Here is a 14,288-nt window from a genome sequence, read left to right as displayed (position 1 = left end):
TCGCCGCTCTGTATCCGTGTAGATAAACGTCCTTCGTATGCTGCTGGATTCGCTTGTTTTCCCCCTGAGCTCTTTTAACGTTTTGCGGATACTTTAATAATTGAGAGCGCGCATGTTGTGTTTCTTTACAATGTTGTGATTGCGCGCGTTGTGTTTGGGGGATCATATTGGTAATTATGTTTACTTTTTCTTTTCATGCAGAAGGAGAGCGAGCTTTACCGTCTATTCCAAAGTAAGTTTTCTTTCATTGTTATAATATTCTGCTTGCTTTATGCAGTTTTAGTTTTTTTTTTTCACAGGTGTCGCTCATTATTTAGCTTTGACACTTGCTAAATTTAATTTTCATTTTTTAAAGAATTTAGTTGAATTTACTGCACGTGAATCTATGCGGCCGTTCTTTAGTTATTGGCGTTAGAAAATTGCCGTTTTGTCTTGTAGCCCCGCCCCCAGCTGCTTCCGCTGGAAGCAGGGAGCATACTGCCGTACACTCACTGCACATGCTCAGTAACGCTCCCATTCTATTCAATGGGGGCTCGTCTTCCATTGTAATCAACGGGTGTAGCGGCAGCCAATCACATGTGTGTTAAATGCTAGCGACGCCCCGGTAACGTTATTACGATGGTGAAGGCAGAGAATGGTGATAAATAAATGTGTGTTAATTACATTCTTTTGATGGGGGGACAGGGGGGGTATCTTGATATAATATAAGATTCAGGGTTATGTTTTCCCGGGGTTTGTGCCCCTGTTAGTGTACCCTGGGGGGGGTTACTTCACGTCAGTAATTTTATATGGAGTGTCAGAGGGGATGGGGTCGCTGGATGACATCTGTCCCCGGATCGTGTTACTGCTTTAAGTGGATCAGCAGGGTAACAAAAACGCTACATTGGAAACTCTACCCCGACACGTGCAGAACTTAATTATTTTACACGACATTTGGCAGATCCTGCCTGCTTTCTGCTTTTTTTTTAGGGGCGGGGGGGGCAGGGAAGTTTTAATTAGTGGATCCTCCGAAATAAGTGTTAGGATCAGCCGTTGGTCTTTACGTACATCGGTCTCTGATACAAAAGTACATTGAACTTAAACATTCTCGCTCCAAACATTTTCCACCTTATTAAGAGGGTGGCAGATAAACGGAGCAGCGTCCCAGCAGAGGTGGTAGATGGTAATACAGTGATCTCTGCTCAGAGATCCTATCCTGACTAACAGCTGATGCAGCATTATATTAAATATACTGTCTGTATATATAGTATAGAAGTAGTATATTGTAAAATGATAAATAATGTTTAAACTTAACCCCCAACCACATTATTAAATAAGCTTTTTTTGGGTCAATATAGACATTTCCTTGCAGTTTCAGGCACAAGCCCCGATTCATGGTGGCAGCAAACATTGCGATGACTTTTTCCACGCTCCGCGCCGTTTGCGTGGGGGATTTAAATCTCTGATGCCTGGGGGGTGAGGAAGCTTCGTGGTATCTTCCACTTTGCTGTGGGACTCTCCACCCCCCCGGCACATGTGTCAGATGGACTGGCCCTGCTAATTACAGGAGGTACCCGTTAGAAGGAACACACAGGCTCTTTCAGTTTGTGGAATGCGCTCCATTCACGGATTCAACGCTCTGTCTTACAGGCTGGCCAACAACGAGAAGCATGGCGTCCGGGCGCACACCGTCTCCGTGTCCGGTAAGAAACCCTGACCCGCGAAAACGCATAAATCTGTTTGGGGAAGTATGTTTTGGTTTGCTGAGAGGGTGGTGGATAAGTGGAACAGCCTCCCAGCAGAGGTGGTAGAGGGTAATACAGTGAGGGTATCAAACATGCATGGGATAGACGTACGGCTCCTGAATCTGAAACAAGACCAACGACTGATTGAAGTTCGAGTCTTTACAGCAGGAGAAATGGGCGACTGGACGTATCAGCTCTTTGCCTTCTGGCCAAGTCCATTGACAGGGCTTCTAAAACGGTACTGCTGGCCCCTACCCTGCAGCAGCGGGTGGCCCGGGAGCCGTTTCTCTGCGGTATGCGGCGGGCGAGGCATTGGACCTCCAGACTTTGGCGGATGGATGGCGTCTCTGAGGTCGGCGGTGCTGGAAGTCAAGTTCAGGAAGAAGAAAACAAGAACTTCCTTCATCTTCTCGCTTGTCTCCCCGGCACGGATTTCTCTATTTACCCTCCAGCGTCGGTGTTTCTGCCACCAACGTGCCGCGGCTTTATTTAGCATCTCGCCCCCTCTGTGCCGCCAGCCTGACCGCTCAGAGACACGAAGCCCCCGCGTGTAAAGGAGACCCCCGGACATTCTCCCGGATACGGCGAGACTCCGCATGTTATTATTAATTCTACATTTATTAACGCGTTGCAGGTCAAAAACTGTGTGTTTGAGTCTATTTCCCGTTTTTTGGCGCTCTTGGCTGTGTTTGTCCCTTTTTTATTATTTATTATAATATATAAGTAATATTTTTCCTGTGGGGACGATAACGCGAGGTCTCGCCGTAGAATCACCGCGCGCTCCTCTCCCCCGTTTGTGATTGGAGAGCGCACAGACCTCTCACTGTCTCCTGCGCTCTGAACGCTCCGTCTGTCTCGGCGTCTCAATGAGCCGCTTGTTCCATTTCTCTCGGTTTGTGTTTACGGGAAAAAGGTTGTCCCTGCCCCGTGCGAAAAGCGGGATTTTATCCCAGACTTCTGTTTTAACCCCTTGAGTGCCAGATGTGCTGTGCATGCCTTCTGCTGGAGAATATGGGATCCCACAGCTTTTTGAGACCCACATATCGGGATGAGCCGGAGCGCCAGCTTACATTTAACACTGAAAATGCGGTTTATGTTAACCCTTTATTAGCTGCCATGCTGTGCTTTCTCGGTGATCAGCCCTTTAGGGGTTACTAAAGCACAATCTCTTTTAATCGATGTGTGTGTGTATGTGATAGATATACGCTACTGTTCAAAGGTTTGGGGTCACTGAGCTGTGTTCATGGGAAACGAGGACATTTCCTGCTGTAACTTCAATCAGCCTTTTAAACTTAAACTTGGATCAGCGAACACAACGTGCCATTGGAACACAGGAGTGATGGGAGTGATAAAGGGCCATTGGAGCACAGGGGTGATGGGAGTGATAAAGGGCCATTGGAACACAGGAGTGATGGGAGTGATAAAGGGCCATTGGAACACAGGAGTGATGGGAGTGATAAAGGGCCATTGGAACACAGGAGTGATGGGAGTGATAAAGGGCCATTGGAACACATTAACCCTTCCCCTCCCCTCTAGCTGTTGTGCATAGTGTATAATGATTCAGAGGATAAGGATATAACGGTTCTCCCTTATAGCCGCCGTGGTTTATTCAGTGGCATCGGTTTATATCCCGAGACTTTAAATGTCCAAAGGAGGGTTTAATGTGTTCCGTTGGTGCGGTTAGAAGTGTTGATGGATTGTGGCCCTTTGTGTGGCTCTCGGAGGACTGATAAAAAGTGATCGTTTTTATTTAGTATTTTCTGCTGTTATAGACATTATTGTGGCTTTTAGGAGCCCCCCGGTCTGATTGCCTCTAATGCTGTAAATACTCCGTGTGTTAGAGCCGTGTGTGAGAAACGTCGGCTGGTAACGTCGCCCGCGGAATAAACGCGTTCGTCTAGCGATCCGCACACAATAGAGGACCCTCGTCGCGCCGTCTTATCTCGTGCTCGCCAAATTCAGCTTTGATACGGCGGCCGCGGCACCATTCATCGCACGCGATTACACGGCCGCCGCTTTATCCCCAAACAAAAGCGTCTTATCGCTTCCGCGGATTCCGTTCGGGGCTTCATTGTGTTTCATTTTTTTATGAATTACCGGCAATTTGTTAAACAGGAATTATGGCGGATTACAGCGTTCCGGGTTTAATCGCGCGCCCCGTCCTGCGTGTTTGCTGTCGGCGGGCTGCTTTCCCGTACTAACTGGATCTAAAGCCGTCAATCTTTCCTCAGCTGCTTCTTAACATATTCATAATGCCCCCCGCGTACCCAGGGACCCCCGGTGTATGGGGAATGAGACCATTAATGTATAGATAACTCTGAGACCACCGACCATAAATGGAATGAGCGCTATGTCATTTAGCCAATATTTATATATTTTATGATCTTTTTTCTCCCCGTTCTGATTGTTTGCGGGTTGGGTGAGCCGGGGTAGATGCACTTTTAGTTGTCGTCGTTTTACTTGCTCTTCGAGGTGCGGTTCCACTTAGACCAAGCGTTAATCTCACCGCTACGTTACGCCTAAACCTTTACTCTGTATGTTTAATTCTTTCATTCTTTCCTCTGAGCAGCAAAACAGAATTCTTCCAGGAGCATGTAGAGCTTTCCAGGGCAAAACACTCTCTCTCGCTGCTTGCTTGCGTGTCACATGATAATAAAGCGTTCCCGGCAAAAACTCCATAGCCGCTGATGTATTTTATCGCTTGTTATCGTCCCCTTGCATAACGCTGTAATAACGCGCACCGATGCCTGCCGCGCATGCCGCAGAGTATGTGATCCGGGTTCGAACGTCGCCTATGGGCCGAGTGCCTGCGTTCTGCCTGCCGCCTGCTTTACCTGCCATGCCTCACTCTGTTCTCTGCTTTCTCCTCGCATGCACCCCGGATCCCGCAGAGGAGTTTAGTGAGGACGGTAATACTCCAGCTCTCATTATTATTCTCAAAATGTGTTTGTTTTGTCACTAACCGTGTTCTCTGTTATTATGAAGCAAATCTAACAAAAAGCTTCCCGTCTGAGTGCCAGCGGGCGCTTCTAACCGGCCCTGGTCCAGCTGGCACACAGAGGGTTAAATCCTCCTGCGTTTGTCTAGTTTAATGCCGACGAGCTGTTCATGCACGTGTATAGCCGTAGCCATCGCTGCCCGGCCGTAAGGAATGTGACGTCCCTGCCGGTACAGGCGTCTTATTTTGGGAAGAAAAAGAGCAAATTTGGTAAAGATGGCACCTTTATTGCCTTACTGAGTTGCTTTAGGTTGCAAGCTTTCAAGAAGACTGTGAAGCTTGCAATCTAGCGCAAATCAGGTAGCCAATAAACGGATTACCTTAACTATTAAGATATAAATATTGAATGATTTTTTTGAGTTTTCAGTATTTTTAATTAGTTATTTATTATTATAACTAATTTATTAATTAAGCATTTATTCCTCCAGCCCCGTTGCTGAGTAAGCCATGGGGCCTCAACTCCTCATAGTGCTGCGTCGGGGAACGCAGGAAAAAAGCATCCAGAATCCCAAAAATGCCCCTTTTTGGCAAATTTCTGCCTGCATTAACCGTTCGCTCGCCTGTATTCCGTAACCGATGTTTGTGTTACAGAAACCGACGACTACGCGGAGATCATAGATGAGGAAGATACGTACACGATGCCCTCCAGTAAGTATATAGCACGGAGCCGGATATATCCCAATAACCCCCGACCAAAATTAACTATTACATCGCTGGAGGAAAATGTGCTTTGTGTGAGCGGAGAGATCCGTTTATATCCTGGTCCAGCGAGGACGCACACTTCGGGTTGTGATGGGAGTTGTCGTTCCTCTGCTGCTCTCCTTGCAGTGTTATGGGGTCAGAATGACTTATTTGGGGGGTGGGGGGGCGTTATGTGCCGGTACTAGTTCCGGGGTAATTCCAGGGTAAGTTTTAACCGATTCTCTCCCGAAATTCTGCGTTTACCGCCTCCATGCCGCGCCTCGTGATATTCTCTCCCCCGTGAGTCCGCGAGGTCTTGCGCGACTAAATCCACTGACTTTACATTCTGTAAACAACCTTATTTTCTTCTTTTTAAATGCCGATCAGAGAGCTATGGATTAGACGAAGGTAAAAGGTCTCTTCCGAACCCCGCTCCCTCCTTCCCACCCTGCCTGCTCTGTGTCTGCGTGATTCTGTGTGTTACATGATATATATATGTGTGTGCGTGTTATGTACGTGTGTCATTTATATACATCGTGCTGTATTCTTACTCTGACGGAGACTTTTGTGCTTCATAAAGCTTTAAAGAGGCCGCGCCACAAAGGGCTGCACTTCACTCGTCCTAATAATCCGCTTGCTATATCATGTAATTCCACGTCACGTAATCCCCACTTTCTCCAATATGTTTCTTGTTAGTCTCACTTGGTAAATAAGTGCATCAGCCTCCCAGCATAGGTGGTAGAGGCTGATACAGAGAGGAAAGAGAGACCCATGAGCTGGTATGTCGTATCTTACGCGCCCCTGGGATATAATCTTTAAATGTCTCCAAGCCCTCCCCAGGCACGGCCATCTTTAAAGCTCGTGAAAGTGAAGCCGAGTGTGGCCCCCGTACAGCTCCCGCCACTCTTTAATTCTATAGGCATGTCAGCGTTATCCCCGCCGGTGCCAAATATCCAAGGAATTAGTGCATTAAATATTGCGCAGTCGTCCATGTGCCCCCCGCGCGTTGGGTTTGCTCCGCTCGGGGGTCTCCAGCAGCTGTTTAGCGGACATGTCTGTGTTACAGCCGGTGATTACGAGATCCAGAGGGACCGGATCGAGTTGGGCCGCTGTATCGGTGAAGGGCAGTTCGGAGATGTGCACCAAGGAGTTTACATGAGTCCGGTGAGTAACCTTCAGCAGCTTTTAGCCGTTTATTTGCCCTCCTAACCGCAGCCCGGCAATTAATAATCCCCGGATTTAATTCATGGAGGCGGCGCGGGTGATTAACGGCTAAATGGCGATGTAGGACCAAAGGCTTGCTGTTAGCGACTCTCCACTACGCAGGCAAACGATTCTGCAGAGAAAATGTTTTTTGGACGGATGTTACGGTGGAATTTTTGGGGAAGAACACGCAGCACCACGCATGGTGTAAAAAGGGCACACTACACGCGCGTGAAAACATCATCCCAGCGGGGGAGTACGGGGAAGGAGCTTCATGATGCGGGGCTTCTCTGCTGCGTCGGGGGCCGGACAGCTCGCCGTCACCGAGGGGACAACGAATTCCCAAGTTTATCAGCGAATCCTACAGGATAATCGTCGACCGGCTGAAGCTCAGTAGATGTTGGGTGATGCAGCCGGACAACGACCCCGAAGATCAAAGGAAATCTGCTACAGAACGGCTTCAAAAAAGAAAATCTGCATTTTGGGGCGATAGCCGTTCCCACCAGTCGTCCCGAGAACATGGCCGAGTTTAAGCAGATCTGTAAGGAAGAACAGTCCGAAACCCCCCCCTGAACGCTGCGCGGGTCGGATCCGCAGCTCCCGTTATTGCTGCCAAAGGAGGTTCATTAAACCCAAGGGTTCGCTTACTTTCTCCACCCGCAGCGCGACCGTTTAATGTGTGCGATACAGACACGAGCGATCATCAGTGTCTGCGTGTTATTAGCTGATGTAGATCGGATCACATTTTATGTTTAATGCAGAAAACCCGCTAATTCTGAAGGGCTCCTTTACTGTTTCTTTCCTCTGTAGGGCGGGAAGGCGTTTGCGCCGTGATGTCTCCCCCCGTCGTGATAATTTGATTAAAATGTTTCCTTCTTGCAGGAGAATCCGGCCATGGCCGTCGCGATCAAAACGTGTAAGAACTGCACATCCGACAGCGTGAGGGAGAAGTTCCTGCAAGAGGCCTGTAAGTCGTCTCCTGCCCCAGATACCCCGTAGCGGGGGGGGGGGTTTGGGACTAGCCGACTTCCTCCCTAATAACCCCAGCCGAGTGCTACGTTCTGATTCTTTGCACGTGCGTTGGTCGGGCTCTCTGGGTTGTCGCCGTGCACGATTAACCCCGCGGCGCTCAGGGTCACCTCTCCTCCTCGTACCTTTTTTTTTGGCGAGGGTTGTGACGTTAACGCTGAGCTTTCTCGCGGCTCGTCGTGATGTGACATTGAACTTGCTAATTGCCAATTAGTGCAGTGTCACCTGGTACGTGCCTCCTGGCTGCTTGTTTCTCTGCATACGCGCAGCCGCCGGTCCGCACCGTCTGCTCAGCCCTTCCGCTTTGTTTCTAGTAATTCGTTTTATTTTACACCTTTTTTTTTTTGTTATTCGGAGTGTTGAGCGTCTCATTGGTTCTAAGAAAGGATTTTTTTAAATTTGTCTCACCTTGGAGGCGTGCGTGTGATACTATAGTGTATATAGGTACAGCTACATAGATATAATATATACTACTGTTCAAATGTTTGGGGTCACTGCTCTGTTTCCATGGGAAAACAAGGACATTTCTGGGAAATTAGGGATCTGTTCTAATGAAAGTTTTACTTTAGTGAGAAGGTGGTAGATAGGTGGAGCAGCCTTCAAGCAAAAATGGTAATACAGTGAGGGTATTAAACATGCATGGGATAGACATACGGCTCCTGAATCTAAGACAAGACCAACGACTGATTAAGGTTTGAGTCTTTACAGCGGGAATAGCGGGCAGATTAGACGGGGGCCGGATGGGGCCGATCTGCGGGGAGATTGTGATTTAATGTTGATTGTTTGCAGGCGTATTGGGTTGTAACAGACGCGCCCCTCGCAGGCCTCGGGTTATTTACAAGCACCTGTCGGGTAGTAGAAATATCGCCCTCCCGGTCAGATATTTTTCATTTCTTTTTTCTGTCGTTGGGCAGCGTGACTGTTCCCCCCGCGCAGGGACAGCTGTCATTGTTTTTCCGGAGCGGCGTGTTTGGGAACAGGTGATACTTGATGATATTGGCCTTGGGGTAAAATGATCCTCTCCAGGTGGTAAATAAGCTGACGGACGCGCTGCGCTGCCGGCGGATCCCCGCAGATAGGCAGTGGTTTGAATCCACAGGAATATTAATGCCTGAATGAAATCGGTGGCGAGCAGGGCTGTCCGGCTGAGGGTTAAGGGTGTGGGAGTCCCACGACTGCGCACCTCTGGCAGCTTTCTTTAGTACCGATCTCTGCTCGAGGAAATTCTTGTTGTAGAACGTTGGCGTTTACATAAATCTCAGGCAGGAGTTCCTCCCGTAACGTGTTTTTGGTCATTATTTTTTTTTGTAGTAACGATGCGCCAGTTTGACCATCCGCACATCGTGAAATTAATCGGCGTTATCACGGAGAACCCCGTCTGGATCATCATGGAGCTCTGCACCCTGGGAGAGGTGAGAACAGATCGCGTGCGGAGCGCGTCGCATCCGCAAAAAGAAATCCAGCTCCGCAAAAAGAAATCCAGCTCCGCAAAAAGAAATCCAGCTCCGCCTGGAACTTTAAATGCTTCGTTCCCAGCGGAGGCGAACTTTATACCTGGAGAACGTACATGGTTCTTTAAAACAGAGCTATTCTCCAATATTGTATTTTTATATATTTATTTTAAACTTTTTTATGCTTATTCGGCTTTTTCCCCCCATAATACAAATTATATAAAAAATATATATTCATATATATATATATATATATATATATATTTTTTTTTTTATTATAATTTTTTAAAATCAGTCCGTACTCTCTATGCGCATGCTCAGTAGCTTCCCAATTGGAATTATTGCAGCAGCTAATTGCATGTATGTTAGTGTTCACGCATCACGTGTGTTATTGGCGGCGGCTGCTAATCCCATTGGATTAAATGAGAGCTTGTTTACGCAGAATGGGAGCGCTACTGAGCATGTGCAGGAAGTGTACTGATGTATGCTTCCTGCTTTCAGTGGAGGCAGCTGGGGGCGGAGTTAAGAGACAGAAGTGTGGGTTTTTTAAATTATTTTTAATTTTTATATATTATTCCAATAAATTAAGAATGTTCGATTGGAATACGGGAGAACGTACCGGAGCCCGGGTGAAAGGGGCCAATATGCATTTAATATGAAAATAGTGCTGGAGCGCTCTTTTAAAGTTGCTCTAGGGTTGGATATATATTTTATGATTTTTTGGGCAAAATGTTGTTTTTAGAAGCCCTGAATGGGTGAATCTTGCGTGACAATATAATGTTAGAAGCCATAGCTCCCGTCTGCCCTGAGCTTCTGGGAATTATCAGTGACCTGTATTTTTTTCTTCAGTATAAAGTCCTGCTTGTTTTCATCTTTTAATTCTAAGACTAAGACTTTTTTTTTCTTTTTCTCTGTTTTTTTTCTCTCGACAGTTGCGATCGTTCTTACAAGTGAGGAAATACAGCTTGGACCTGGCGTCTCTCATCCTGTACGCGTACCAGCTCAGCACGGCCCTCGCCTACCTGGAGAGCAAAAGATTTGTACATAGGTACGAGCGCCTCTGTCCTCCTGCGCGTCCCGGGTGCCGGTGGAGTCTTCATTAGGGACATGGGGGGGGTCTTCGGGGGCTCTGTGCTTTTGCTCCATTTGATATGTGGACGAGTATCATGCGACAAGAGCTTCAGCACGTGACACCCTTAACCCTTTGTTAAACCATCCCAATCTGGTCTGGGATTACTACGACTCGGGCAGGCAGCCATTCTGCATTAAACTCTGGCTGCCTGGGTATCATGGGAGTCAGTGTCTCCAGCATAGCAGTCCACGTTGGACATATTAGGGACACTCGGTTCTTATTCTTGTTCAGAAAGGCAGCTTTCGTATTTCGGATGTGTTTTTTAATGATTAGGGCTGTTCCAGGATTTAATTACAAAAGACGATTACTGGAAGTGGCTTAAATGTCGTATAGAGAGGCAGTTGTGTGAAGCACTCGAGTGGGGACAGGTGTCAGGGGTGAGAATCTGACCCTTGCCGGGGCTGCCACTTTGGCAAAAGAATTCCCCGTATTACTTGTTTTAGACAGCGTTTGTGGGGCAGAAAGGAAGCGCCTTCTACTGCAGAGGGGTAGCGGTCGGGGCAGCGTGGGGCATCTTCCCGAGTTACAGTCCTGACAGCTACTTATACTCCTTGTAAATGTCACAACGTCGCCTCCTGCTGGACATTCAGCATATTACACGTTTTGAATAAAATATATGTATATAATTATATTATGCATCCGTTTATATTTGTATTAAGTGTGAAATTTATCTAATTTGTTAGCGTTTATTTTTTAGCAAAGGGGGGGATTTTTTGCAGCATGTAAACAATGCCCGGTAAATATCAGTTTGCTCTGTTAATACGGAGTCTCCCCTCGTGTTGCATGTCAGCGGAGTCTGGTGTTTTTGCGTATAGTAGAAAGTTTTTTTCTGTTTTGTGGAAAGGTTAGGCAGCTGGCCCATGATTCTCCAGTTGCTTCTCACACGCTGCTTCTTTTAACCCTTTACATGCTGTGTGCTGTAGAACATATTGCATTATCAGATTGCGCTTCCCACCCGCGGCCGCCATTGACGCTCTGCCGCCTCCTTTCTTCTCAGGGATATCGCTGCTAGAAACGTCTTGGTTTCTTCCTCTGACTGCGTGAAATTAGGAGACTTCGGGCTGTCGCGCTATATGGAAGACAGTACTTACTACAAAGGTAGGACAGGAGACCAGCCTCGGGATACCGCCGGCCGAGTCCCACGGGTCAGCGTTACTTAAAACTCAGCCACGTAACCGGCCATATTCCACCCCAAAACGCATCTGGGACAGTAGACAGTCCACCATTTCTAACCCTTACACGTGGTTCAGCATTCGTGATAACGCAGGGAACCCCGGCGCGCTGGACAGAATAATAGTGTATGTGTGTGATATATATATATATATATATATATATATACGTTCACACACAGTAATTTATTGAAGAGATGCAGGCTTTTTAACCCTTTAAGCACCTGGGGGAGGACATCACTTTGACGCAGTCTGGCAGTCTAAGGGTTACAGGCTACGTGGCCTTTGCGGTTCCTCTTTTATTGTATCTCGCGGGAATTGCATCGATTTAAATGAATTACAAATCCAGGATATTCTGACGCTCGGTCTTTGTTGCAGCTTCCAAAGGGAAATTACCCATTAAGTGGATGGCTCCGGAATCCATTAACTTCCGCCGTTTTACCTCCGCCAGCGACGTCTGGATGTTCGGTGAGTGTTACCGTTAAGAATGGAGTCTGAGCCGTTACGCCGAGCTGTGCAGACTGTGAATACGTCGTCAAATGAATGAAACTTTTCGTTGCACCTTTTAATCGATAGTGGTTGTTTTCACATAAAAGTGGATGTGTTGATGCATATTGAGTATAGGGTGCTGTTAAGTTCCGTCTTGACTGATTTTGAGGCTTAACCGTTACTATACTGCGTGGGTAGTAGATAAGTGGAGCAGCCTCCCAGCAGAAGCGGTAGAGGGTAATACAGTGAGGGGATTAAACATGCATGGGATAGACATACGGCTCCTGAATCTAAGACGAGGCCAACGACTGATTAAGGTTTGAGTCTTTACAGCAGGAGAAACGGACGACTAGACGGGGGCCGATCTGCCTGCAGTTCTATGTTTCTACGGTGCTATAATGTGTCAGTTTGTTTTTTCCCAATTGCTCCAATAACGGTGGATTTTCATGCCTTTTGCGTGTAAAGCGCTAACCTGTTACCGTGTTTGATACTTTGTGTCTTTCTGTGCGGAACGTTATGCATAAAGTAGCAAATAAATGCAAATTAATCAGCCCGTGGAACTGTGGGTAAGGAACCCTAAATCTCTGTGCCCTCATCCTGCGCGTCCCCTCCTGGATTTCCTAGAGCGTCCTAGAAACTTTCCCAAATTTATTTATTGATAAATATAGCACCATCATATTCCGCAGCGCTGTACAATGGTATATATATACACTGCTGTTCAAAAGTTTGGGGTCACCTGGGTTCCAGTGGCACGTTGTGTTCGCTGATCCAAGTTTTATGTTTAAAAGGATAATCGATGGTTAGAAATCATTTTGTAATTAGGTTACGGACAGAAATTTCCCCGTTTTCGATGAAAACAGCTCAGTGACCCCAAACTTTTGACCGGTGGTATAAATGTACCGTATTGGCTCGAATATAGGCCGCACTTTTTTCCCCCACTTTAAGTCTTTAAAAACGCCCCAGGCAGCGGGGTTAGGATAAAGATCCCCGCAGCGGTGCAGGGGACCTGCATCCTACTCTCGGATACACTCAGACAGCCTCCCCTGCCAGCACTTTCCACGGGGGGGGTGCCGGCACGGGAGGTTGTCTAAGCGTATCGTGCGGACCGTGCGTTTTACCTCTGCCACAACCCCCCCCCCCGGACTTACCGGAGCAGACTCCCGGGTGTCTTGCGGGGTGTATTTTTCAGTTCGATGTAAACGTCTCTTTTAGCTTCTCTAGGTTTTATGTTTTCCGTATCGCTGCTTCATGCGCAGAGCTCACGGAGGAATGAGTTCAGGAAGCGGCTTCGTGTTCGCAGAATGTATTATATTTTTATGTATTTTTATGTGTTTTATGTATTTTTATGTATTTTTATGTAGTTTTGTACACTGTAGGGCCGTCAATGCTTTCTTTGTGTGTCTAAGACACTCGCAGAATCCAAAACATTCCGTTTGGTAGAGCTGTCCGCGATCCGCTCATCAGAAAACGGAATGTTTATTATGAAAATAAATCACAATTAGATATTTTTTGCTCGGGGTGCAGTGATTTGGGTATCACTTGGGGTCTCCCCCCCCCATTTCTTTCTTGAATTGGGGATGAAAACTTTGTATTTTTTTGCCCAAGTCTACTAAATTCTTGAATAAAACAAACAATAATTGCTCTCATTTTTATTTGGTCGCTTTAGACCCCTTTTGTAACTGGTTTATCCCTGTTTTCCGGTGAATTAACCCTTTTTGTCTGTTTTTGGCTCGTCTAGGTGTGTGCATGTGGGAGATTTTAATGTATGGAGTGAAGCCTTTTCAAGGTGTGAAGAACAATGACGTGATCGGCCGGATTGAGAACGGCGAACGCTTGCCTATGCCCCCCAACTGCCCCCCCACACTCTATAGCCTTATGACCAAGTGCTGGGCCTACGACCCCAGCCGGAGGCCGCGCTTCACGGAGCTCAAAGCACAACTCAGGTAGGAACGGACTGTCGGCGTCTGTGCGTCGTCTCGCGGTGTCGCTGTGCGGGCTCGCGCTCCGCCTGGCCACGGAATGTGCCAGGAGCTCCGTTGGTTGGTCGTGGAATGTGCCATTTTGCATGACTGGTAGTGGATACCTGGACTAGGGATCCAGTGGAGGTGGTAGAGCCAAGGAGTTAAATCTAGCAAATATGTGCACATTGTCTTGACAGGAAGGATATAGGCGGATCGGCACATCTTGCAGCCGTTACGAGAGAAGTCATTTCATGGCGGTTATACACGAGCCGGGCGTACAGAGATTTACACTCACATCGTCTTCGCTTTACCTGATCCCAGATTATTTTGCGGCTCTTATTGACCGATTCGTGTCCCGGAGGCATAATCGCTAAAGCGTGGGACACCTCCTCTGCGGGAAGGGCTGAGCTGGCCCTGTATTATGTATAGTTCAAACAGTGAGAGGACTCAG

The 14,288-nt window shown here is 47.4% G+C and overlaps 1 protein-coding gene across 1 annotated transcript in view; it reads left to right on the top strand.

The window, feature by feature from the left end:
• The window catches only part of PTK2 (protein tyrosine kinase 2), a 57,589-nt gene that overhangs the window by 28,498 nt on the left and 14,803 nt on the right, over positions 1-14,288 (top strand). Inside the window, exons 12-22 of the mRNA XM_053466169.1 lie at positions 202-232; positions 1,630-1,682; positions 4,616-4,633; positions 5,314-5,370; positions 6,470-6,567; positions 7,489-7,573; positions 8,947-9,047; positions 10,019-10,134; positions 11,216-11,316; positions 11,766-11,855; positions 13,615-13,819. Coding sequence (XP_053322144.1) covers positions 202-232; positions 1,630-1,682; positions 4,616-4,633; positions 5,314-5,370; positions 6,470-6,567; positions 7,489-7,573; positions 8,947-9,047; positions 10,019-10,134; positions 11,216-11,316; positions 11,766-11,855; positions 13,615-13,819 — 955 coding nt within the window. The remainder of the gene's footprint in view (positions 1-201; positions 233-1,629; positions 1,683-4,615; positions 4,634-5,313; positions 5,371-6,469; positions 6,568-7,488; positions 7,574-8,946; positions 9,048-10,018; positions 10,135-11,215; positions 11,317-11,765; positions 11,856-13,614; positions 13,820-14,288) is intronic.

The sequence above is a fragment of the Spea bombifrons genome, chromosome 5 (genome assembly GCF_027358695.1).
Source record: "Spea bombifrons isolate aSpeBom1 chromosome 5, aSpeBom1.2.pri, whole genome shotgun sequence".
NCBI classification, from domain to species: domain Eukaryota; kingdom Metazoa; phylum Chordata; class Amphibia; order Anura; family Pelobatidae; genus Spea; species Spea bombifrons.
The sequence above is the reverse complement of the archived record's forward strand: the minus strand, read 5'-3'. Positions and strand labels throughout refer to the sequence as shown.